This window comes from Enoplosus armatus, chromosome 16 (assembly GCF_043641665.1).
Source record: "Enoplosus armatus isolate fEnoArm2 chromosome 16, fEnoArm2.hap1, whole genome shotgun sequence".
NCBI lineage: Eukaryota > Metazoa > Chordata > Actinopteri > Centrarchiformes > Enoplosidae > Enoplosus > Enoplosus armatus.
The window spans coordinates 4035090-4062585 of NC_092195.1; the positions used below are offsets into that span (position 1 = coordinate 4035090).

At 42.1% G+C, this 27496-nt stretch overlaps 1 protein-coding gene across 1 annotated transcript; it reads right to left on the bottom strand.

The window, feature by feature from the left end:
• Positions 1-1394: 1394 nt before the first annotated feature.
• On the bottom strand, positions 1395-26479 carry LOC139299275 (collagen alpha-1(IX) chain). The gene is made up of 38 exons (XM_070922181.1): positions 26451-26479; positions 22411-22496; positions 20741-20812; positions 19567-19696; positions 17092-17488; positions 16636-16716; positions 14679-14696; positions 14048-14137; positions 13881-13916; positions 12319-12390; positions 12185-12229; positions 12050-12085; positions 11911-11934; positions 11734-11787; positions 11166-11237; positions 10466-10504; positions 10230-10286; positions 9278-9331; positions 8948-9001; positions 8805-8858; positions 8605-8658; positions 8423-8476; positions 8270-8323; positions 8131-8184; positions 7577-7630; positions 6514-6558; positions 6307-6360; positions 6155-6208; positions 5931-5984; positions 4991-5062; positions 4858-4893; positions 4725-4769; positions 4598-4630; positions 4178-4324; positions 3213-3267; positions 2880-3074; positions 2266-2352; positions 1395-1729 (listed from the first exon to the last, which is right to left on the bottom strand). Exons 1-38 carry the CDS (start codon positions 26477-26479, stop codon positions 1527-1529), a joined length of 2850 nt encoding a protein of 949 aa, XP_070778282.1. The 3' UTR covers positions 1395-1526.
• Between the last annotated feature and the right edge of the window lie 1017 nt (positions 26480-27496).

Here is a 27496-nt window from a genome sequence, read left to right on the forward strand (position 1 = left end):
ATTCAAATTGGCTGTTTTTGCTAGTTGAAAGATTTTTTTAAGTTATACTGCTAAATTATTCTTCATTTGAACCAATACAAAAGTGCATTAACTAAAATATATTAACCCTTTTTTTTTTTTTTTTTATCGTTTTTTTCTTGATGAATTGGTGCTAAGATATTTAAAATTAGTAGCATATTGTAAGTATTGGAAAGACACATGTACTGTACTGTATAATAAAGACTGGAACGGATTCATTTTATAATACAGGCTTTGCTTTGTTCTTTTGAAAAGGCAATGCTTCTATCAGGATACATTTAAAATAAGCCACCCATCGTGTTTAATATCTATGTGCTGAATATGTAAAGCCAGTCTTTTGCTGAGTCAAATCTGATGAACCTTGTGGCTCTGAGCCATGATGGGATCTATTAAATCAAAGGGATGTCCTTGGGATGGCTGCTATGCTACCTTTTCCCAGTAGCTTGGCAAAGGTCATGTTTGATCTTGTGAATGTATTTGTACTGTGCAGACAGAGGTAGGGATGATGTTGACTCTCCTTTGTAACCTGGCAACAGTGAAACGCCCTCCTGAACGCAGATTATATCCATAACAACCCAGGGAGCTTCTTTTCAATACATAACCATTTTTACCATTTAGCGGCCGTGGAATTTCATTGATCGACCATGTTGCCATGTGCATACCAATCTACTTTCTTCTATCTTAATCGTGCTATATAGTAATGTGACTCATTGCCACTTGCATATCTTTGAATTTTAATACTAATAGAACCTGGATTTTGTGCTCCATTAAAGGTGAAATAGTCTCAATACAGTACTATGCAACCCTTCCAAAACACATCACTTTATTACATTGTTTGAAAAAGAACATTAATATGGCAAAATCAGGCACAGCAAATGTATGATCCTAAATGAAAAAGCACATTGTTGGAGGTGTCAGCTCAGGTCTGCACTTTTCTTTTTCTGCACAATTCCACTTTGCCAAACTCTGTTCCTAACTGGCTCATGACTGCGGTGGAGAATCAGTGGGTCAAAATGGCACCTGGTATGCTGTAGGCTTTACATGTAGCTAAAAGAACAGAAGCAATGTCTTCGGGGAGCTTATTCAAGGAATGAAGAAGTACATGCAATAAGAGGAAATCAGAGAGATGTACCTTTATAATACTTAAGAACCTGCCCATGTGTGTTTTCCTGACGGTAGGGGGTCAGCAGCTGTAACTGCCTAGATCTGTATGGGACAACTTGTGGGCCTGCGTGCCTGTCGTCGGCTGGAGGAAGTTGCTTTGGCATCAGTAGCAGCTATCTTTGAACATTAGATAAGCTCTCGCTAAAATCACATACAAGATAAAACGTCTATACAGTATTCTACAATTGTGCCTTGTCTCTGTTTCCCTTTGCGTCCCTTAGATCCGTGGTTCAGATGGAGACATTTGGAGACTCCCAAAGATCACCACACCTGGACTTCTGAGAGGCCCTTAAACGTGGTCACTGCAGGATGAGATCTGGAGCGTTTCATTGAGCTGTGACGTCTCATGGGTTTTTGTAGCCGGCAGACTTCTTTCCGCTGACCATATAGAGAGGTGGAAGTCTGCCTATACAGGTTGATGGATCACAAAGCCCGGGTGCCCCTGACGGTCCCCTTGGACCTGATGCTCCTGGGGAACCAGGACTTCCTGTCTCACCACGTTCTCCATTTTTGCCATCCTTGCCAATGCCAGCAGCGCCTGGAGCACCTGAGGTGGAGGTACAAAACATGTGAAACATTAAAGTCGAACTGAAAACATTTTTGCAAAGAAATTAGTGTAAACATATACTGTATAACCTCTAAATAATTACATAAATAATATAATATAATATAATATAATATAATAATAATAATAAACATTTCCCATGAGGCTTGGCCCCCTGTAGCCATGGAGAGGAAGCCAGTCAGACGCACCAACCAGAACGGTAGATAATTCAAATCACTTCAGAGTTGCAGTTGGGAATTCATCCAAAAATGATCAAGAAAGTAAAAGTGAACTGGTTAAAGCTGCAGATCGTAAAATAATTGTTTTCAACAACTCATGTGACAAAATTTTAAGCTCTGTGATAGGATGTTTCTTGCCGACATGCACTTTGGGAACTTCTACCCTGAAGTTTTTATGCCCACAGGCTTGCACCTTTTTAATGTTCACTCCCACTGCTAATAGGAATGTCGACATTTTAAAGACCCACGGTTTCCTCTCAGCAGCAACATGCTCTCATCATGACAAGAATGTAGCCTTACCTGGTGCACCTGGTGCGCCTGGGCTGCCTTTGAGTCCTACACCGTCCTCTCCCTTGTCTCCCTTATCTCCCTTCTCCCCAGCATCCCCTGCAGAACAGAAGAGCACATAGAGGACACACAAATGAATGTTGAGATGAAATGGAGAGGCATACTGTTTTCACAGTTATGGGGATGTAATTAGGAAAGTTAATTCGCTCCATCTGATTCAGCCTTGTTTAGTGAATCATTGATTGTATAATACTACGCATGGCTGAACCCCTTCCATCCGCAGAGCGCTCTACATTCTTTCAGTGTGCTGTGGCAATGTGAAGACAAAAGCGTGCTGCCAGCCAGGACCCACGGCCTTGTTTTCTCTGAAGGCTTCATTTAATTTCTTGCCACTACATCCACTGTAAGACTCCTGGATGCTCTCCAGGAAAATAAAGCAAAGGCAAAAAGCTATCACAGCGACACAGCTTATCTATCACAGTGCTGGTGAAACACATTCAGTATTTGCAAACCACTTAAAGCTTTTCTAAAGATTGCTGAAGCCAGCAGCTTTGGTTATCTCAGGACTGGCTTTGTTGGAGTTCAGTATTGAGTAGTGGAGAATGGATTTGGAAAGTCTTACTGACCTTTCTTGCCTGGTAAGCCTGGAAGTCCAAAGAAGCCTAGATGGCCTTTGGGACCCATCTGCCCTGGGGCTCCTGCTGCTCCTGCCACTCCAGCTGTTCCGGGGGGGCCGGGAGGTCCTGCCGGTCCAGGAATACCAGGGGCACCAATTGCGGCTGGCTTCTTCAAAAACTCTTTCTTAAACTCTGCTAATTGTTCTAGATGGACAAAGAACAAATCAGCTTAAAACGGGAAAGAATTTTACAAACCAAGTACCCCTCATGAGGGTGATCAGGGGTTAAATATCAGTAAAGATGTGGATGTGATGAGGTCAAATTGAAGTGAACAAACTGCACCTTCAACGACGGCTGAGCACATTTCCCGAAGCTTCTCATCACTCACTTTTGGGCCCTGTGAATGAATGAAAAAGGCATTAACGTCAACGAACACGCTACAGTGACAATGCTAACATGCAGGCGTTGACATTACAGTGAAACAGAAGAGTGTAATGTGGGCGGGGTTCAGTTACAAGAGTGATTTAAGTCAAATTCTTCAGATGTGATTGGGTCATTCAAAAGTGGCCCGTGTAGAGCTCTTCACCCACATTGTTAGATCAGGAAAACAAAGTTTTTGCTGAAATCCAAACACACAACTCCTACTGTGATATTGCTCTGCCAGCTGCCCACACTAGCTAACGATGAAGTGTGCTTTCGTATGACGGGCAGGGTTAGCCCAGCCCAAATCACATTTCATTGGATGGGTTTTTACAACCGCCCTCTGTTGTCATCAAGCATATTTTTACAGGAAGAGAAAAGAGCTGGATTTTGTTATTCAACAGTTCAAAAAAGATTTTTTTGACCCATATTTAGCATATAAACCAAGCGAATGAACAAGTAACAAATGGATTAGAACTTGGAAAATGTATTTTTCATTTCACTGTCTTCACTATGTTGACCATCTGAGTTTAGCATGCTAACATTAGTAGCACAAAGTACAGCCGAGGCTAATGGGAATGTCAATAGTTCTGCAGGTATTTGGTCACCAAAGAATTGGACAAATTCAAATTCTGACCTGATGATGGTCAGAGGATACATCATCTGGGAGCCATGAGTGTGTGTACAAAATGTCATGAGTGTGTGTACGAAATGTCATGGCAATCTATCCAGCAGATATTTCAGTCTGGACCAAAGTCGAGGACTCACGTACCGACAGACCAATGCTGGCATCTCTAGCATGGCTTAAAAAGTAAATCAATGTCCGAACTACAGCTGCTGCTGCGGATAGCGTGTACACACTGTATATTGGCAATGGTAACACTTACAGGTAGACCTCTGGGGCCTGGTGTTCCAGCGAGGCCTGGTTCTCCCTCCAGCCCTCGAGCTCCCATTGGACCAGCCAAACCCTCGTGACCCGGCTGGCCTGGTCTGCCCTCATCTCCTGTAGCTCCTCTTTGGCCCTTCTCTCCACGCTTAAGGTGGAAAAAGAAGAAATGCTTACCATCCCATTGTGATATTAGCGAGACTACAACTATGTCCATTCATTGTTTTACTTGCACGTCCTCCTTGTTTCTTCTATATGTGTAGGGGTTTCATCAAGATACGCGGGGCACAACTATCTTTACATGATTTTGCTCATAGCCACTAATAATAGCAGGAGTCACAGCTCTATGTGAAAAGATCCTCAGGCAACAGTTTAGAACAGACATGTGAGAGTTGCACTACAGACAGCAGTTTTTTAATACCTCTCCTTTGATTCCAGTAACACCAGGGGGGCCCTGAAAACACACCAAGATTAGCAAAGACTTCTTTCAAATCCGCTCACCGAAAGGTTGTTTCATTTTTGACCATACAAAACGTAGCTCCACATACCTGGTCTCCCTTAACCCCGAGATCTCCTGCTATACCTGTGTCCCCCTGTTTGCAAAAAGCAACATGGTGAGTGTGTAACTATCGGTGAAATGGCCGCATTACATTTAAATACAGAGATCATAACTGTTCTTACCTGACTACCCTTTGGTCCCATTGGTCCCATTGGCCCCTAGACAACACATGAAAAAAACATTATGTACTTCACTAAAGATTCTCATCATTACGGATGTTTAAAAGTAACTTTGGTAAAAGGAGATTTGTCTAACCTGGTCCCCTTTGTGTCCAGTGTGACCCTTCATTCCTTTGGCACCAGTGTCACCTTTCTCTCCTGTGTCACCCTGGAAATACAACATTTTACATCCATCTATTCTATACAGTTCAACATTGTACATGTTTTCCAGTGTTAGTAATGATGTTGGTTATCTTGTTACTGTAAAATCTCTTTTCCGCTAGCATTACACGTGCTCCGTGAATAAGGTTTCTTAGTGTATGACAGTGTTGGAAGAAGTATTCAGATCCTTTACTTTAGTAAAAGTAGAAATACCACACCGTGAAAATACTCCACTGCTTACAAAACCTTACTTAAGTAAAAATATCATAGTATCATCAGCAAAATGTACTTAAAAGTAAAAGCACTCATTGGCGTCTATCATACTATTATAACTATTATATATGATGTTTCTGGTTTTAATATTACTGCTGTATTAATGTGTATGTTGCATTTTACTGCCGTAGATGTTTAAAGGTTGAGCTAATTTTAACTACTTTATATACTGTCGGGTGGTTTCATCTACAGCAACGCATCATATTCTATAAGATCATCAGATGTTTGTAGCGTTGCTGTCCTGTGAGAACTACGTATCTCTAGAAAGTCAACGAAGAAAAACAGCCCTGTTTTCAGCTTTGTGACGATGCTCATCCAAGGGGGGTTTGAAGTAGTTTACCTAGCTGAAAAAGTAGGAGAATTTTATCAACCCATACAGGAACACCTAATCCTTCAGTTTATCGGAAAATAATCTAATTCAGTAGAGAAGTAGAAAGTACAATATTTGCCTCAGAGATGTAGAGGAGTAGAAGTATAAAGTGGAGGAAATACTCAAGTATGAGTACCTCAAATTTGTACTTAAGTACAGTGCTTGGGTAAGTGTACTGAGTTAGATTCCACCACTGGTAGATGGAGCCTTATATAATATTATATATTCTCACCTGGATGCCTGGAGGACCTGCAGGTCCCACTGGCCCTTGTTTTCCTGTTTCACCCTGCAAATTGATTGTACATACAATTTACAATCAACTTAGTAATATTGATGTACCTGTAACTTATAGAAAACGTGCAACTGACATCCATTACACTCCAAAATCAATAAAAAAGCAGGAACTGACACCTTAAAATGATCTGACACAAAACTGAGAAGCAAATGTCAACTCACGGTCGCTCCTTTAGCTCCTGGTTTACCGTCTTCTCCAGCATTTCCAGGCTCCCCCTACATGAAAACAGATGAGTATGGGTGGGTTTGAAAATAACAGATAAACAGATGAATAGAATTTGAGTGTGACAGGGGGCTTGGTGGGAGAATCTCACAGTCTTCCCAGGAAGTCCAACTGGCCCGATGGACCCCTCAGCACCAGTGTCACCCTAAATCCACAACAGGAAATGTGTTAGTCTTTTAGCTTTTTTATTTGTATCAGCTCAGTTCGCTTACGATGACTGAGTTCTGATGAAGTCTAATAGTGCAGCAATAAAATTTGCGTGGACATGTCTCATTAAATAGGAGATTATTCCAATTACCTTTGCACCAGTGGGTCCAACTGTTCCCTGCTTCCCTGGCAGCCCCTAGAAGCAACGACACATCATATGAAGAGAAACAGAAAATGAGTGTGTTATTGCTGCTATACCCTTCAACCCTGTTTGTGTGGGATGTGAGAATTTATAGTCTATTAAAAGTCAATGAGGTAGCAAAAATGCACAGTATTCTAATCCTCGCACAACCAACTCTCGCTAGTCGTTAACATGACAACCGTCTTTCCATCTCTACCATCCATCCCATGTGATGGCGTGCTGACATGCTGATGTTAAGCAGGGGTAATGTTTACCATGTTCACCGTCTGAGTTTAGCGTTGAGTAAAAGCCACAAAAGTCAACCTGCTGGTGGCGCTAGAGCAAATGTCAGGAGATGACCAAAGAGTTTAGGATTCATAGTTGGGGAGCCTTGAATGTCAGTAGAAAATTCAGTGGCAACTCTCCTGACTTTTAAAGATATAATGGCAACAAAAACAGACAAACATGTATTCATACTTTAACATACATATAACCTCCCTTTAAATGTCATTAGTGGAGGCTCTATAACAATGCTTTTATATATATATATATATATATATATATATATATATATATATATATATATATATATATATCTGTGGTGGCTTGCAAATGAATTACTACAAAAAAAGTTCCCAGGCTGCAGTTTTTGTTTAAGCCCTGACAATTCATCCGAAAAATCTCCCACCAGGACATGAAAGAGAACGGCATAGCTTCATTCAGTAAATCTTGAGATAAGGACATAAAACACACTGTTCTTTTTGTACTGCGCTGTTTGCAGAGTCGGTTTGGCCATTCACAAGCACAGGTGCCGTAGATGTGCTGTTTCCTTCCCGCTGTTTGTTTGGCTTTAATGTTTCATTTATCCGACCCGCTCTGTGGCTTCAGAGAGGAGCTCGTCCTCCATTAGCTTTCCTTGCTTTTGACTTACTTTGCAAAGATATTCAAAGTCCTAATTACCAATATAAGATCTAACTGTAAAGTGTAACTAAGTGACTGTTTTTGATATGGGAACAAAATGAGTTGCACTTACTGGAATACCCACAATCCCCCTGATACCAGCAGCTCCAGCAATACCAGGCTCTCCCTGTTGAGGAGAAGTTTAGCATAGAATAATAGTAGTAGAATAATGAGCAGAGTTAGATCAACATATATGAGTCCATATCTATATAAACTGCTGATATAATGGAGAACATGCCTGAAAGGAAAAAAGTTTTGTTTTTTTTTAAATCATTTTTGTAAATTTACGTGACACTATGTAACTCTGGACAGAATGAATGACAAATCTCCTCTTACAAAAATGTTCAGTTCATAGCAATGCGTTTAATTCAGTACACACACATATATACAACCTTTCTTGGTCTGGTATGAACACTGGCTCATGGTGGATAATGTTAGCAACGGGAGCAACTGACGCTCATTGGGCTGCGATTAAGTGCGTTAAGTGAGTTTTAGTACACCATGATGGTCTAAACATTGTATCACAGGCTTTACATCCTAAAGAGTGAAAAACATCTCGGGGGAAACTCAATATCTGGATAATTTTGGTAAAAAAAAAAGAAAAGAAAAGGTAAAGCTATTGATTACCTTAGCTCCATCAACTCCAGCAAGTCCATCCAAGCCGTCTTTACCGGGCTCTCCCTGTAACGTCACACAGTTATAACCCAGTCACACTCTAAACAACGGCGGGCTAAAGAGCGAATGAGCCACAGAAAAGTGTACTTACAACGTCTCCTTTTTCCCCTGCCGGACCCTGCTCCCCTTGAGGGCCCACTTCTCCCTAATCACAGTCAAAGTTTTTAACCGAAACAGATAACATATAATAATATATAATGCAGAATAATATAATGCAGAATCTAAGTTGAAGTGTAGGACTCACAGTGTCGCCCTTAGGTCCCTCCAAACCCTGACGTCCACGGATTCCCTCCACACCCTGAGAGAAGAGATTTCAATCAGAGGCACGTCTGGAGAGTTGGCTTTCAAATACACCCCACCCTGTTGCTCTGAGAGTAAAATGCCAAGAGCAGAGGACATAGAACTGATCAAACTAAGACTGCTTACAGGAGCTCCAGGTGGGCCGGTCGGTCCTGGGACGCCATTGAAACCAGGAAGACCCTGCGAATGGAGAGGAGTCCGTTTTTACGAATGTTTATATAATCATCACGTCACTAAATTAAATTTTTTTTTTTTTTTTTTGAAGTAGTCCGCAGTAGATGAAACCAAAGAATTTCTAGAAAAAGTGTGATGAAACTTCAACTGACTCTGTCTCCCTTCTCTCCCGTGGTTCCAGGGAATCCAATGGGCCCTCTTTGACCCTAAAATGACCAAAGAGCGTTTTTGAAAATATATATCATAGAGACAGGTCTGCAATAACACACTGTGACAGAGGGATACGCTTCCTTACATCATCTCCCATGCGACCTGGTGGCCCCTGAGGACCATCTGCTCCATCTTTTCCCTGTGGAAAAAAACCAAAACCAACCAGAACAAATTAATTAAATTGCGACACCGGAGATAATCATATTAAGCTGTCTGTAGGCCGCAATCAAATCTTCATTTATGTGCGAGTTGTTCTTGGTATCAATGTCTTCCCATAGGTATGACCCGTTACAGGAAATGGAAATTCACACAGTCGGTGCTGAGGAGTCTTGTTTTGTCAACTTATGGGGGGGGTATTAAGAAGAAACCTCATTTGTTGGCTAGATATTTTTCTGTTTTTTACTCTCTCACATACCTTCTCTCCAGGTTCTCCATCTTTTCCAGGCTCACCAGACAAGCCTTTGTGTCCCTGGAGGCAACAATCAATCACATTAACAATTTTGTATTATAGTTTATCAACATCTGTATTTATTTATCTTAATACTGTCAACGCTTCAGGCTCCTCTATTCTCATAATCTAGACTAATGCAGCCACATTGGCTCTTCCTTGAAGATGTACTTTTGAACTAAATGCTAATGTCAGCATGCTAACATGCACACAATGACAATGCTAACATGATGATGTTTAGCGAGCACTGTTTATGTTGTTCACCATCTCAGTTTAGTGTGTTTGCATGCTAATACGTGCTAATTAGCACTAAACACAAAGCTGAGGGCAGACGAGAATGTCATCAGTGTTGCAGTCATTTGGTCATAAACTAAAACTATTAGACAAAGTGAGATTTTTGACCAGATGATGCGCTCGATGAAAATCACCAAAGTTGTAAAGATTCATCCTGTGGGGACCATGAGTGTCTGCACAAGATTTCATGAATAGTTGTCGAGATATTTCAGTCTGGAGCAAAGGGGTGGACTGACGGACATTCCCTAGCAGCCCTAGCATGGCTGAAAATCAATTTACAGAGAATATTTCATTTGCCTCACATAGATGACCGTTTGTTGAAATATTTCGTCACGGTGTGCATCATACAATAAAATACAGCGCTATGGGGTTATTCAGAAATTACATTGTTGTGTCGGATAATAAACAGCAACCATTTTCATTCAGGTAGCCACTAAATTCACGTTCTCTTTTTCATGATGCCAAAGATTGATTAGTGTTTTCCTGTTTGTATAGACGTCAGTGCTGTAGGAGGAACAGTTACAAACATGACCTCACTCACAAATAAACCTCTAACTCACTCACTCACTCACAACTAAATAGAACTAAAGTCCAAAAAATATTGTTTTTTATTGACATTCCTCACCTTCATCCCTGGTAGCCCAGCCATTCCCTGTGGTCCAGCAGGACAGGCAGCAGGACACTGCAAACACAGACAGACAGACAGACAGACAAAACAGACAGTCAGATACTCAAAAAACATGGCTGCTGAAGAGCCTCTTAACTTCAATGACTCAGTTTGATCAGAAATTCACTGTCACCAATCCAATTGCCATGCATCCAGGAAACATTTGGCAGTGTGTAAGTCAGAAAAACACTCACAGCTTCCCCACTCCCCTCATTGCTGGCACCAGGCGGTCCCTAAAACACAGCAGAGTGACATCTAAAACAAGCCGTGGAGTGTTTAGATGTCCTCATAAATCCACCACAGCAGAAATTCCCAGAGAAAATGTGAAAAAAAGCGTGCAACATCACCATACCCTCATGATTCCACATGGAAATCTGAGTTCAAGATGAAGTGTAGTTGTCCCCATAGAGATGACAAGTTAGTATGAGGGCTACTGGGGTTACACCTCTTCAGCAGAAGGTCAATATACAGTGTGTGGCTGACATTGAGCTTTAATCAAAAGGTATGCAGATAAACTGACCATTTGGCATGACACAATCAGTAATACAAAAGTGTAGTATTTTATAATTGACCAGGCCTACATGGTCCAGGTCCATGAGAAGCCCTGATGACACTCAGCATCCCAATGTCTTTTTCCAAATAAAACATGTCTGGTGTAGCTACAGTTGTTCTGTAGTTCTTTTGGCATGAAGAGTGTCTAATTCAAACTCAATGATATCAGGTAATATTGACAATCAGCAACTGTAATCCCAAATATCCATATCTACATATAGGCTCTTAAGTATGGAAGATTTGAAATGACAATAAAAATAAAAAAAATCAAACAAAGAAATAAAATGAAATTCAATACACATTGTGATATGTAACAAAACATGGGCTAGGTCTGGTTCTTACCACAGGCCCTGGTGGACCAGGAGGGCCAACAGGCCCTGCGATGCCGGGTAACCCCCTGAGTCCAGGTGAGCCCTGCAGGATATATTATCATAACATTTGATATGTATATATATATATATATTGATGAAGCAGGCATTTGATTGATATGCATGCCAAGCACAACATCTGCCAAACATCAAACTAAACCAATCATATTTGGAGAGCTGCATGTTTGGAAACAAGGTTTTACAACTATTTTCAGTGGTGGAAGAAGTACTCAGAAAATGTCCCCTATGACTGATACTATTAGTGTTGTAGTATTATACATGACACGGTTGTTACTGATGCATCAATGTCTAAGCCGCTTTTTACTGCTGTAGCCGTTCAAGGCTCAAGTTAATATTCAAGTTAACTTTACCTCTTTGAACCTCGAACAGTTATAAAAGTATCATGTTTTTTTATCTGAAATCTTAAAGTAAGTAGTACCTAGTACAATATTTGATATTTAACATATAATGTAGTGGAGTAACATAAAAGTAACATAAAATGGAAATACTCAAGTAAAGTTTGTTTTCATGTGAAGTCTGACCTCAGGCCCGATGTTTCCTTCATCTCCTGGGATTCCTGGTTTCCCCGGTGGTCCCTGTCAGACACAGACACACAGCCGCTAACACAACAGCGCGTTCACCGGTAAGCCATGTAAAAGCATTTCAACAATGTTTCAGAATAAAACAGATAAAAAAAAAAAGATGTAGCAAACACATACAGCGGGTCCTTCACTTGCTGGGCCCTGTGAAACAAGAGACAGAAGATTTACATCCACTTTAAGTGTTGGTAGCTTCTTCATAGTCAAATACAGTGTAATGTCCATGCGTGTTGCTTCAATCAGAGCCTTTTCCACTTACAGGAGGACCTGCAGGTCCAGGAAAGCCAGGAAGCCCCTGCAATCAGGAGGTAAAATGGTCTATGTTCGTAAAAAAAAAAAAAAATCATAATTCTTATAAATGGATGATTTGGAAATGATCTAGATGGTTACTCACTCTCTCCCCTACAGACCCTCTGGGACCCATTGGGCCAGAAGAACCCTGCAGACGACAAACACACAGTCACACACAGACAGTTGTGGCAGATATTATAAAGAGTGTGTGTCAGTGGATGAGGTGATGTTTCCTACAGCAGATCCTGGAAGGCCGGGCAGGCCTCTCTGTCCAGGAAGACCGATCTCCCCCTGCTCCCCTTTGCTGCCCTAGGAAACAGACACAACAGGAATAAGACAGCTTTATCTCCTTCCCGCATCTCGCTGCACTGTTGCTAGGATACACAGAGGCGGCGACACTCAACATTTAATCGATGAAAGGTGGGCCGCTCTTGTTGTTTCTTAAATCAACCACAGCCCGAGCTTGTGTGAGGATGTGCAGATAAACAGACGGGTTGGACAGCATAAAGACTGACAGAGGCACCAGTAAACACTGTTGCCTCCAGTTAACCCCCAGGCTCAATCAGTTGTTTTCTTTATTAGAGTAATTAGTAAGGACATTACAAAATTACAAAATGACACATCACAAATGGTGACAAAAGGTTACACGGGTGTAACAATATTTACAGACACACAGTGAGATATAATAAACAGAGGTTATGATTTGAATTTGGCACAGATTTGTATCTGCTTTTGTTAGTGGGAGGACTACACTTCGACTACATAAAGAAACTTCGTATTTGTATGTGTTTCTGCGCATGTGTGGAAGTGTGTTGTGTATTCATGTATGCCAAAGTGTGACCAGAGGAACGTGCAAGTAGCTAGCGAGGTCCACCATCTTCTTTTCATTTTCAATCAGTAACACTTGTTTAAAAGTTTCAGGTCAGTTATGTATCAGTGCAAAAACATGGTGGTATTTATCTTATTTATGTTATCTGTAAAAAGACTAACTTTTTACAGATAACATCATACATTTCAGTACATTGAAACATCTCTGCACTGAAGTCCACATCTTTTCAACTGAGTGTAAGATAACAATTGTTACGATGGATCTGCAGTTCTAAAACTTTTTTTTTTTTTTCCCCCGCTACCTTATGGAAGGTGAAGACCCACTAACAGTGAACGAATCGCTTGAAACCAGAATTTAAGTGAGCATCGTCAAGCGTTTTTGTAATCCTGGAAGACAGAGATTTACAAAAGAAGAAATCCAGAAACTACAATGACCTTCTCCGTAGACTTGTTTCCACAGGAAGTAAGGACTGACCTTTGCATCCCTGCTTCTTTGTTAGTTTTTTGGAAAATCAATATGAAGCTTTGAGTCAAATTTCATGCCTCTTTGACAAAAGTTCCATTTTTCGGGTTTGGGTTTGGTCTGTGTCCACGTGTTGTCACGTGTTGCCAATAGATATACAATGCCCAGTCGGAAGAGGGACAGAGACATAATTTAGCCAATAGTCTGGCAAGCTAACATTCAGTAATGGATGAAATAAAAGACAATATGTGACTTTGGTTATGGGGCAGGATCACGTCTGGGTTACAGGCCCCTGTAGAGTTCTACTGTGGTTTAGAAATCTAAATAATCTTGGTTACCAGATGTCTGAATATCAATAGCCACTGATTGCTACAGACCTTATCTTTTTCATTTTTCCTTAAAACATTTCAGAGGAAACATTTCAGGGCTGGCCTACAAAAAAGACATATTGTCTTGGACAAGCCAATTTAGAAATCCCTCAGTACACCATTTAGCATTTCATACTTACAGGAACGCCTGGACTGCCGGTGGAACCCGGAAGACCCTGGAGAGACGAGCAAAACAACACAGTTAAAGAAAGCAGAGACATAAAGAGAAGACGACTTGTGATTCAGACAATAAAGGACAGTAGGGATTTGTAGAAAGAATGGCTGTTATCAGGGAGGAAATACTCACATCTCTTCCATCTCTGCCGTTTTCTCCTGCGGGCCCTCGGGGACCCTCTGGGCCAGGGGCTCCTGGGGGGCCTTGGACTGATTTGTCAGGCTGAGAGTGGAGACAGCCAGTCAGCAAGTGGCAGTGAAATGAATAAAAACTATGAATACAGCTTTTAATGAAAGAAAAAAACATAATGAAACTTACACCTTCAAGGATTGCAGTCATCAAATCATTTATCCAGAATGGTGAGATATTTTACATGATGCCAAATGTTATCTGAGATATTATGCTTTTAAAGCAATAAAACAGGAAATTGAACAAATGCTTGGACTAAGGAGGTCAAATTAATTTAAATGGCACTTAAATGTTAATGTAACATTTTTAATAATGTATTTTACAGCCTGCAGACGTGTTTATAATTTGGGACGTTTCAGGTATAATTCTAAATATCTACGTGCCAACTTTATTTACAGTCCGACTTTATTGCTGGTCATGTGCGAATTGGTGTAGAAATGCGTGAATGGTCTACCTACACAGCCCCCCAACACAGCATACAAACAAAATCACCACCATAAATTAGATTTGGAACAAAGCAATGAGGCAATTAGGCAACCAAAGCAAAAAGAAAATGGAGTAGATAGATAAATACCTCAGCATTGGCATACATCTGAAGAAGCAAGAGAAATCAGATAAAGGGAGAGTTAGTGAAAGTAGTCACACCACCCTCACCAAAAGTGTCAGCAGAAGCGCACCTGTTCATAATCACAGAAGTAGTAGAAGAGTTCATCATGCTGTCATTTATGAATATACAGCCCATAGTACCAACACTCCCCACGTACAGAACCACCTCACAGCTGGATGCAGGGATGTTAGCCTGAAATCTAATAGAGCGCACCAGGCCAGGAAATAGTTCTGTCTGTAATTTTCTATCTTGATACAAGCGACTGGATCAAAAACACTCCTGCTGATCCTTATTCGTTGCCGCAGACTTTATACAGAATGAGATGCCAGACAGCAGAGTGGCATTTTCATTATAGGCTACAAGTATTTCTCGGAGGCAGAGATCTCATTAATTGCGCTAAAGCTACACTGAAATGAAAGATTTAAATTTAGTCATGAATGCCACAAACCTTTCACAGCCTTACACAAAGTGTGTGCGTTTTCATTTCAGGGTGACGCCGTCCTAACTTTCATTCTTCTATTGTCGTGTATGAATATTCAAATCCATCTCGCCACCATCAAATACCTTCTCACTGATTTCCAAATAGATTACACTGTTTAATGATCCCTAGCCAATCCTCGTGCTGAAAGATTCCCATGTTTATGAATTGTGAGGACATGATGGTGGTGTGATTGCAGAATGGCTTGTGTGAGGGTAAAAAGCACTGTGCGTTGGGAATATAGCACTATATCAAATACATTTGGGTGTCATTACTTTGAATGATGGACTTTGACTGACATTAGACAATCATATTTGTTTACCTCTTTTGGGTACTTCCATACTAAGAGCCAAGTTGCTTTCAGAAAAATGTGACTTTCTTGGTTGTTGACCTGAAAGATACTCTATAAGCCAGAAACTGGTAATTACAATAACAAGTTACACGCACGAAGCATGATCTGGTTTAATCAGGAAATCGCTTTACGGAGGCTGGATTTTCTAGTGTCCAGCCAGAACCCGACGGCAGCGCGATCGCACACAACAGCGGTTCCCAACGCGGGGGTCCCGGCCCCCAACATGGGTCGCCAAAGCTAAAGGACAGAAAAGATTAAGCTCATTAAATTGAAACTTATGAAGTTTATCGCTCGTGTTACTAGTTAAAAAAAAAAGGTAAACTTGGTTAGCTAGTCAAGCTAACTGACCTTCTAAATTCAGTAGTAGTAATAGTTAACCTCCATTACAGCAAATGCAGCAAAGGAGGGATACATTGATGGGAAAAAAAGCAATTTCCACTGATAGTTTTTTTTCTTACAGTACACTCTGTTTGGTGTTAGCGGCTGGCTACGTGTTCCTCAGCAACAAGGGTGGAGAAAACCACTTTGAATGGTCTTAAACAGCAGGCGGCAGGTGTTATTGCATTCCTGTCAGCTGATAATCAAGTAGCAGCAGGTAGTGGCACATTCTGTATCGCTGTGCTAAATTGAAATGAAATGGTGACCGCAAAAATCTGGCACTAAGCACACTGTGCTGGCTAGGTTTGTGATCTCACTCTTTTAATTTGACCAAACTTCCTCTTTCTCTAAAGTTGGCCCGTTAGATGACTCGTGTTTGCGTTCTGGCTCCACGCAGGTTTAGCACAGCCAATGAGATCATGTCTGCCTCGTCCTCAGCAGCTCTGCCTTCCGAGGAATGTTTGTGGAACTGCAACTCCAATCTACTGTTTGACAACAAGAATATAACAGAATCCAACTTGTCCAACTTGCGAATTGTTTCGGATGAACTGCAACCTCTGGATGTACTGCAGGAAACTGAGTATTTGCTACACTCCTGTAGCTCCGTCTCAGCATGTCTGCCCTGTTTTCTTTCAGCATGCTGGAAGCCCTGTCAACCTGGGTAAAACCACAAACCACAGCAGATGCTGAGCAGATCCGAGTCCTTGTTACTGTACCTCGGTGGCAGGCAGCTCATTGCAGCTCTCTCTCTGGGCTCTCTTTGGGTCACAGTGGATCAACATCCACTGGAGTTCAAACTGAAAAGAGATGTTAATGTTACTACAAATGCAACACTACGCATTCATTTTAAGATTGACAAAGAATCTTGAAATGCTTCGTCATGGTGCAGTTATTTCTTTCTAGTCAATGAAATCAATGCCCTCTATGGGCTGTTGAGCTTGATTTTCCACCAATGCTATTTTCTGCTGGGATTAAGTTTTTCTTTTTTCCCCACTGGAACCCAGCTGAGCAGCTTTGCTGTGACAGCAGCACTTTAGAATTATAGCACAGCTCAGCACACATATAAACCTGAACGTGTTTGTACGCACAGAGCACCATTTCACTGATAGAGCTTGAAAGGAGAGTCAGCGAGCATGATTAAATGCAGCAGGCAATTCTCCATCCTCGCTTACCACCACGGAGGCGTCGGGATCAGCATCCAGCCTGCCAATGAGAGTGTCTCCCTCTGTGTTGATGGGGCCTTTGCCCTTGATGGGTTTCTGATCCACAGGCTGGCAGTCCACGTACAGAGTGACCTGGTCGCGCTCCACGCCAATCATCACCTTGTGCCACTTGGTGTTGAAGAGCACAGACAGGCCGGGGAAGGTGACGGTCTGCAGGTTGCCGTCAGCGCCCATCAGGAAGTACTCCAGAGCCTGCTGGTCGCCGTTCAGCCTCAGTCCGGCTTGTTTGTTGCCGTCCTCGTCCACTATTTGCCAGACGTTCCACACCTTGTTCACTGTGTTCTTGATCATGCGGAAGGTCACCATGAAGGAGTACTCGTCAGGGAAGCCACGAGGAAAGTTCAGCCTGAGAGGGAAATTCAGCACAGGGGTTCAAATCAGCTGAGGAATCAGAGTAGAAAGTTCGTCAAACGTCAAAAGAGATATTTTAACATGCTTTCATTGAGTGACGCTCACTGACACAAGCTCAAAGATATCTCTGTGCCAGCCAGGTTATCATTCTCAAAATACCTTTTTCTGTCCAAATGGATTCATGATAACAGAATAAACACCACTCGGCAAAACTACCATCAAATCAAGTGCAAGACGTGGATGAAAATAACTCAAAAGGCTCGCCATCACTGTCTGTGAAAGTCAAACACAAATGAGTTAAAGTTACACGCTTCAAAGAAACAAAAGTTTCTTTAAGGTTTTAAGGCGTGCTATTATATCACAAATGAGATACTGTGAAAGAGGCTGCCTCAGTGCGTAAATCACTGCTTCAATTACAACATGCAGTCCTGCTTTGCATCCACCGTCTGCGTTTTTTAACAAGCCAGAATCTCAGTAGGTGGTGCGTTCATAGACGGGCGCTGCAGCCGGCACTTTTTACCATCTAGTAAACGATCAAGGTGAGGCAATAAAAAAAGAGTTTCCTGTGAGCCAGTAAAACAAATGAAGACCACGCTCTGGCTATCCCTGAGGTGAGAAAGTCTAAAGTATGTGCTGCTTTTGTCCTGCAGGAAAAAAAAAAACAGGAGGGAGTGCAGCATAAAGCTCGCTGGCCGGTACGGACTTCAAAGCACAGCCGGTGCCACTGGACCTGCAGGGGGGAATAAACATGTATTTACATTCAGTGTGACAGGCCCGAGTGGCATAGACTCGGGGTGCCAGCGAGTTACATAACAGCTTCTGAGGAAAGCTGGCCTGCAGGAACAGATTAGCCAAAACAGACGGGAACAGGCACACTGGGAAACACCAGGAGACGTCTTTGGTTACGTAAAGTGGTAGAGCCATCAACCTGCACACTCTGTACTGACGCCAGTGTTTTTTTTGGAAATGATGTCTTGAACAGTGTGCCTTTCACTTGTGTTAGATAAAGAGCAAATGCAGCAGTTACTAAGCAGGGCTGCATCGTGGACTGGGCAAAGTGGGAAGCTGCCTCAAAGGGCCCTGAAACCCCCAGATTCGTGGCAATTTGATTGACTGATTAGTAGGGGCACTCCGATTTTATACATGAAGTTCAGTTTACTCGTCATGAGTGCTACTACTCAGTTTGTGTCTCGTGGGGAGCTTTCCAAAGTGAAAAAAAAAAAAAACCCCGATGACGTCATTGCACCAGCGTCCCAAAGTGGGCCAGGTCCAGCATTTTAAGAGCTTGACTCATACTAGGGACTAAAAGCTAGACTATCTCAGCCTCTGCTGCTTCAATTTTGACTATTCTTTTGAAAATGATGTCTTTTGAAAGTCCCCCAACTTTGTGGAAGAACAATACAAAATAGCTGGAGTACAATCATAATATCAACAAAATCACAAATTAGGTTACGTTAATAATGTATCTACTTTTACATGCTAGGGGTGCAACATACAGTTGTTTTCATTATCAATCAACTTGTTGTTTAATTAATGGATTCAAAAAACGCCCATACCCGTAAAACAACATACCTTTTTGTTTTCAAATCAGGTGGGGTCCGCAGCTTATTTTTGCCTCAGGATAATCTGTGGTACAACTAACCTTTAATTACAAACTAGGGCAATCTTAACAGGAAGCCAGTGCTGTCGTTTTTTCAGTGTAAACCTTTAAAGGAGCACTTACAACAGGAGATAAATCGCAGCTAAAAAGAGCATGGTGAAGTCTGTCTCTTTACTGTACGTTGTTACTGTAGATGCAAAGGGCTTCAAGAAGGGTTCAAAAGGTGCATTTCCAATCCCACACTCACTCACACACACACACACAGAAAAATGCCTCCACTGTGCCTTTGTGTCTAAGAAATGCCAAATAGGCTCAGACATGTTTTTCTTTACCAATTACACGCTGCTCGCCATGCAGAAACATCTGTGCCGGACCTGTAATAACGCAACACCTGCATCGGGAGACCGCTGCTGCCTCTCGACGTTTGTGCGTGTTTTATCTGTTTTCTTTTAAACCCTCTTTACTGTGCTTACATGGTTGGAATTTGGAAGTTGGCCTCCTTGTCGAGGCGGTAGGCCACCTGGAGTGGAGTGGAGCCGTCCACCTTCCTCACACCTTTCAGAGCGATCACGTCCAGCTGGAACTGGGTGATCAGATCAAAACCTACAAAGGAAAATGTATAACATAATGATCAGTATCATCCACTGTACATTGTATAGCACTGTGACTTTGAGTGCAACTGCTAGTATTACTTTGTAGCAATGACCCTTTAATGTTTTAGATGATGGCTCAAATTCAGGAGGTTAATGTTTTATGAATAATTCCTTTTCAGATGATGGAAGATGATTTTATGATGATTTGGTGTTATATAATCATATGGACACATAATCTTGACAAAGTAAAGCAGTCGGTATAGTTTTGTTGTGGCTCAGGAACAAGACTGAGAGTCTACAGTCCGGCGTGTTGAGCTAAGTGGTAACGTCAGCATGCTAACACGCACACAAGGGCAATGCTGCCATGCTAATCTTTTAGCAGGTATAACCTTTATGCCGCCTTCACCATCTTATTTTAGCATGTCAGCATGCTAACATTTGTGAATTAGTAAGAAACAGAAAGTACAGTTGACGCTTATGGGAATGTCATTAGTCTGGCAGGCATTTGGTCATAAACCAAAGTGGAATTTTGACCTGATGGTGGCGCAAGATGAAAAGTCAGGGGATCGCCAAAAATGATTGCAATTGATCCTGAGGTGGGGCTTGAATGTGTAGGAAATGTATGATAAAGCTCATGGTGAGAGCGTAAAATGAGGAAACAAAATTTAAAAAAAAGTGATAATGAATCCCATGTGAAGTACACAACTTTTAATAACGAGGCATTTACCTTTTCAAACCACAGAGCAGAACGTGCGCAGATGTGTTGAGGGAGTGAACCGGTTGAAACAGAGCAGTGGTGAGCAATTACAATCTTGCTGAGTTTGAATTGTTCCAACTAAGATTCTGTAAAGCTCAAGTGGAACATTTTATTTGCCTCATTTGATATCTGAAGGTGCCTCGAGGCATTAGGCGGCCCACCCTGTTCAACTAATTAAAGTCACCACCTTCCTTTGGATAGTCTATTTTCTCTTTTAGGGATTTTTGAGGCTTGTGGTTTCGCAACAGCTTCGGCTGCTGCTTTTACTTTTGTTTGAATACAGCTACAAGTCGTTACCTGGAAGGTCATCTTGTCCGCTTCTCATTGGTGGGCAGACGGTATCGCCATCCAATCGGTTGAGGTCTAGTTCTGACAGGACAAGAACAAAAAAAACCAATAATCTTGTTACGCCTGTTCTTTGCTGAATTTGACAAATCCAATATAATAGCGGCCAGTTTAATTCAGTTGGTGGATACAAGGGAAAAGCAAGGTCTTTAATGTCAAAGTGGATTAACATCACAACGCGCCGAGGGGCATTTTTAATGTGAGTCTCTTTTACAACTATACTTGCAGTGTTTCACATATTCACACATTCCAAAGCATGAACACGGGCTAATCAACGCAGTCCTTGAGATTTATAATGCAGACTGCTCAGACACCCCCCTTGTGGTCCAAATATGTCATCAGAGATGGAAACATAATGTTGATAAATATGGCAGCTAGTGTTGCACGACTGCGGCCAAAACCATATGTCATCCCACACATTTTAGAAAGGTCAATATGGCAGGTGAGCCGCTTTCCTTTTTATTTATGTGTATGATTTATTAAGATGGAAGTCTCCTTTGGTGGAAACCGCGACCTGCAATACATCACACTGCCATGTGATTTCAGCTTTCATCATTACTGTTTCTCAGTTGTTTGAGAAATCCATACTTTTATGTTTTGTTTCGTTGATATACGGCATAAGAGACTGTCCTAGTTTTCCATTGCCATTAGCAAACTGACGTTAATATAAATTACTAGTGAATTCAGAAAAACTTGTACGTGATAGAATAAACTCATTCAGTGTCAATGCACAATATAGCTGTGTAGTAACTGGTACATACTATGCAGGTCCCAAGACATCGCCCTGCAGTAACTGTCACTGGGGTGTTTCATACAGTGGAAAATCAATTCCTGGGAGGTGTCAGAAGAGGGCGCTATCCCTGAGTCCCTACACTGCTGTTATGAAGGGGAAAAGCCTCTTTTAAAAAAGAAAAACTCCATGAAACGAGGATGTTGACAGCCAGAGGGCCTCCTCAGTCAATAACCTGAGTCAGCTCGTTTGCAGCGAGCAGCGTGAACACAACACATCTGGAAGCCGTCCCCAGATCCCACATAACTGCTGAGAAATGAGATAAAGTGGTGAGACGGTATTTATAATCCCATATTTACTACCACTAAACACTTGTCTGACTGTGCATGTGGGCCTCCAGTTGTTAAAGTTACTGCCTGCCGCGGCATTACGCTCAGAGAGCCAGTCATTAGTGCAATGAGCGGGGGATGAACCACAATTAAGATGTCACATGCAGTTGCATGTGCGCGCTGTGGTAACAAGGTGGATTTCTAAAAGGAGCACACCTACTGTATCTGGCGCTCACTTGCGTGTTCATGCTAGATTTGTTGTGTCCCCAAACAACAGCAGAGAATGGGCTTGTTGTGATTATCAGAGGGGACATTTAATCTGATTTAATCCTACGACACAGACCAGCACAGTGTGTGTGCTATTTCTGGCCTTTGCTTTGTGAGTTCTGATAAAGAGAATGACCTAGCAACGGTCAACAAGCGGGCATCAACATCCACCCGATTCCTCTTTGTCTGTGTTTACAAGACAAACAGCTTCACAGTAATGGCGGCATTCATGCAATACGCGGTACTCTGGCTTTGTGATGTGTCGATGATTGTGCATTGCACTGCGGGTGACTTACGTCCAAGTGCTGGAGCGAGGAGGAGGGACAGCAGAGCCATGCAGACAGAGGAGTACGCCGACATCGATGGACGCCACAGCTGCTTTCTGCTCGGGAACGATGGAGGAAATCAGCATTCAGTCATGCATCTAATTCTCTTTGACAGTTTCTTTGAGTCTGAATCAATGAAACACCACAGGGAAGACATGAAGCACTTTGCTGGTGTCCTCTGTGCCCATAAACAGAAGCACGTAAACAGAAAGAAAAAGTCGTTCCTTCAAATTGTGTTTGCTTTGCCCATTCCAGTGAAGATGGAAAAGATTACTGTAAATGGGAAATGACAGTAAATGCCAAGTGAGAAAGCCACATGGAGGTGGAACAGTTTGATAAACACAGTTTTATGAATTGAATGATATAGAGTACTTGGATAAGGCAACAACACCAGACACCTGATGCATTTCACTTACAATTGACTTACGCCACACAGATGCAGAAACCGTAAAAAGGTCTTGAGCTGAGCTGTGTCAGTGCATTTTAGGTCATTGTTTTGGTTTTACGGCCCGCATGGTTTTGGCTCCCAATGCTTTTGGCTCTCATTAAACTCGTTTCCAGCCACAGCGGGCACCCAGTGTACAGAATCTGCTCAGCACCAAACAGCAGACAGACCCGGTCAGCTGGTTAACATAGTGGGGCATTTAGCGGCTAAAGAGCCTGATGCTTTTCTCGGAAGCTGGTGGAGACCAAAGCAGAGCTAAAGGGAGAGTGAAAAATGGACTTACATTCATCTAGAGGACCCAAAATGAATGCTAATGTTGCTCGCTATCTGTTGAATGTAGTGTACAAATAAGCAGATGTTTGGTGACATTCGCCATGTAACATTAAACATAGAGTGATAATATGTCAGTGTTGCGTTTACAGTGGTCAAAAATCAGTTAACGCAGGTTTAACAGAAGCTATAAGTAAAGCAAGTTCATTCTTTACTTTGTAAATTGAATTGTTTGACAAAACAATGCCAACTCAAGGCCCACTTAGATATTTTTGCCAGAGCTTTCAAGCTTAACAATATATGTGTGTGTGTGTGTGTGTGTGTGTGTGTGTGTGTGTATACTGTATATTTGGTCGGGCAGCTGAGCCCTGTAAAAATCGAATAAGTCAACCTTGAGCTTGGACTGATTTATCAAAAAGTCTTTCATCGCTTTAGTGTTCATTATACTGACAGGCTAGCAGGCTAGCTAACAAGCTTACTGTAGCTAAAAAGCTTGAGGCCAGGTCCTCTTGACCTCTTGTAATTTTACTGGCCGCCATCTAACTCAATTGAAACTCCAATCCGTCTTCAGGATAGTTTTCCCGCTGAGGACATGAATCACTACAAGCCTCCCGAATCGTTACATCAGCATTTACTGAATGCACAGATATTATGCATACATGGATATTATTTACCATTGCCTGCATTGTAAGCGGAGGCGTGTGTTTCTGCTCCGCTCAGGTAGAACTAATATCTGCAGGTGCACTTTCAATTCTGGAGAAGGTAAATGATGAATGACAGCAATAGCCAAAGCAGGTGATCTTACACAGCAGTACATGTGTCTGAGTACTTCCACTAGCATCAGTACGCTCCCATCTTTTAGCTTCTTTTATGCGTGTCCTGAGTTGTGACAACTCTCCACAGCAATCCTACATCCATCATCAACGTGACTGATAGTGATAGGGAGGACTCTTTTCCAAAGGCAGAGGTTGTAGCTCGTCAATCTGGGAAATGAATGAGGTAGCGGAGGTGTTACTGAGGGCGTAACCCATCTCCAGCGTGTGAACTCTCTTGCAAATGTGTGTGTGTGAGCGTGCTGTCAGAGATATGACTAATGGCTAGTCAGCAAGGTCTCTTCAGGGAAGGTGTTGGGCCCTAACATTATGCCCCTCACCTTAAAGGAGCATCTTCAGAGCCCCAGTGGGATTGGCTGTCTGCCTTCCAAGCCGATCCATCTGCAGAGTAGACTGGTGCAACGACACGTCACTGATGGAATGTGGCAAGAGGGAAGCTTTCGGTGTTGAACTCTTCAAAGTTGTAAACCCATAGTTGTTTAGGAATAGTCTGACATTTCGAGGAGTATGGCTTTCTTGCGGAGAGTTAGACGAGATGATCGATACCACTCTCATATCTGTCCATCAAATATGAAGCTACAGCCAGGTGACGGTTAGCTTAGCTTAGCAGAGGTAAAAATAGCCACCTGTGAAGCCACAAATTGCCATTTGTTTTGCACATAAGCTTTTGTACGGCTTAGACAAGCAAGATATAACGTGTTAATTAGTGTGTTTTTGGTAGGAAGGTAGGCTGATTCTTTACCTTTAGAAGAAGCAAGGCCCTGCTTCCATTGTACTTAGCTAAGCTAGCATCTTGGCCGGTTTCAGATTTTTTCTGCCGTGTTAGGCCAGTCTTAATTTTTCTCTGAAAGTAGTCTAATGCAAGTTAGACAGTTTCACAAGTTCAAGTGGTAAGTCCGCTGCTAGGCAACGGCAACATGGATGCCAAAAGACTCGTCATTGTGGATGTATACCTGCTCCTTGTCCACCAAGGGTGGGACCACCTTGTCCAAAAAAAGTCTTTATTTACCCAGAATCCACTGCAAATTGGTCCTATTTAAGATAATCAAGAGCTAGGCTGATTTGAGCGATGATTTTAGAATTCTGAGGTTTGATCAATTAATTTGAACTAAGCCACAGTCAGAGTCTATATTTGGGATACCAGCTGCAGCCTGTAGCTTTATATTTAACGGACAGATAAAACTGATATCTATCTTCTCATCTAACTCACAGCAATAAAGCTAATAAGCGTATTTCCCGGCATGCCAAACTATTTCTTTAAGACAGGTAACTATGAGCATAAAGCAAATGAACATCCACGTGGACCAAATCAAATCTCTTCTCTGCAAAGTATGATTTTTTTTGTTTTCCTTGAAGGATCTTAAAGGATCTCACACAATTGTACAATAATCCACTCACTTCTCACAATATTTAGTCACAGGCACGTGTAGCTCTGTGTATGTCATTTGAAAAGGAAAGAGTGGAAGGACAAAGAAGGAATCAAAATCAAAAGCTGTGCTTGTTCCTTTTGGTTCAAAATGAATATAGTAAGAACGTTTACAGCTGCCTTAATGTAGGCTTTGAGCTGCAGGGCTTCTTAAATTTGAACTTTTTAACATACTAACATGAAATGCCGTTATGTCTACATAAGTGTAAATGTGCGTAATGCGCATCCTGCAAGATTAAAGGTGCTGCGGTTTCACACAGAGAGATATTTAAAAGTGATGAAAGCACTTGCAAGGGCAAAAAAAAAAAAAATCCCCAAATACGTTCCAGTAAATGTCCCCGTCGTGAAATCAATCAGTCAAGTCAATTAGGTAATGACATGTCATCTACTTTAATTCCTGACATTCATCAACATTTGATGGGGCTTTCCCTTTGCTGCCACCCGTGTTGTGATGTCCCTTAGGTGCTCCCAGAATGCAGAGAGTGAGCCAACACTCCTGGCATGATTTCTGCTCTCTCATTTGTCTTAATTACCGCTGTCGACCGTGAAGCAGTCAGCTGTGCCACTCGGTCATGTTAAAGTTGATTTCATGTGCGGACAAAAGCTTTTTGAGCAACAGCGTGTGTGAAAACGTCTTTATAGAAGATGATGCTACAGGCATTAATCAAATCACTCATTCAGGCTTTTTCCAGTGAATCAAATGGAAACACTGAAGATCTAAAGACTGGCTTTTTTCCCTTTTACTTTGTTGAAATGTCATGCACCATAGGGGTTTACAGGCTGCATGTGTGGGCCAGATTAAAAGGCTTCTTTAATCTATGCTAAGCTACAGATCTTATTGCGCCCATAAAGTCACTGAGGGCTGCACAGAGGGAAATGTAGACGTTTCCTCCTTCTAAATAAAGACGAGAAGTTGATTTTTAGTGAGCACCCAGTCTGAGACGGGTCCTCGTTGTTATGGAAATGACACAAAAGGCTCAAAGACGATGGTTTGCTGACAAAGAGCCCCGACAGACATTCAACGTGAGACATTTACCTCGTCAGACCAGAGCTGTGGAAGGCCATGTTCCACTCCACTCCGTGATGGGAGACGCACCGACAGACGGACGGGCTCAGCAACGAGGATCACAGTGGTGAGATGCAGGAGCAGAAGGAGCCGCAGATATGAAGTTTTCCCCCCTGAAGTCAGTCCTACCTGAGCATGTTGAGGACTGGCGGAGAGAAGCGGCGCAGGGGATGCTCAAGCATTTTCTGAGGACACATAAAAGTTTGTTCAATGGGTTCCCATTGGCCAGGAGTTCCTCAGGAGGTGGCGACTACTTTTTATTACCAACACTTAAAAAGATGCAGAAGCCCATGGGCCTCTATGAGTAAACCCCCCCCCCCCCCCACCCACCACCACCCCTCTGCTTCTTTTCTTTACAGTGCCTCCTAATGACACGTATGCCTGTGTGTAATTCTCTTAATAATTATCGTCAGGATAGCGGAGAGAAGCAGCCAGCGAGTGATGAAATGTGGATTTGATAATCACGTGTACTCATCAGTGTAGCTGAAGAATGCATGTTGGCCTGTAGTGTTGACACGAAGAAAGCCTTGTTATTACCTGAAGGGCCTCAGGCGGTCATGCTGTTTATGTATCCTGCATGTTATGTAATTGATTCTGTGGCGTTTGATCTGTGATTTTTTTTGTTGCTGCACTTCAGAAGATCAGAGAGCCTAAAGCGAGCTGCAGGAAAATCACATTAACCCAAATCAGAAAATACTCGGCGACATCCGTTATTGCTCCGACTTTATTTAGCTTGTACAGACGTTTTGACATTTCTTACTACTTTCTCATCCCAAAAAGGTTTTTCAGCTCCGACACAACCATTTTGAAGTGACAGGAGCCGCTTTGCAAGTGGCTACAGATCTCTCTGAGGCAAATTAAGCAAACTCTGCAGCACCTGCTTTAAAGGAATTTAAAGGTAATTGTGATCTGAAAAAGTGATAACCACTCCTGTCCAGGAGCATAACGACTGGACACATTCTCATGAGGGTGCAATGCACAGCGTGTAACTTAAATATTCCTCCTATATTTTGTTT

What these genes read in the sequence shown, in the direction of transcription:
- LOC139299275 (XM_070922181.1), bottom strand. Translation starts at nt 26,479, where the DNA reads ATGGCCTTCCACAGCTCTGGTCTGACGAG. An exon ending in AAGGAAACATCGGGCCTGAG is followed by an intron (nt 11,238 to 11,733) that starts GTCAGACTTCAC and finishes TATATCCTGCAG; the next exon opens with GGCTCACCTGGACTCAGGGG. An exon ending in ATGAGGGGAGTGGGGAAGCT is followed by an intron (nt 10,287 to 10,465) that starts GTGAGTGTTTTT and finishes CTGTGTTTGCAG; the next exon opens with TGTCCTGCTGCCTGTCCTGC.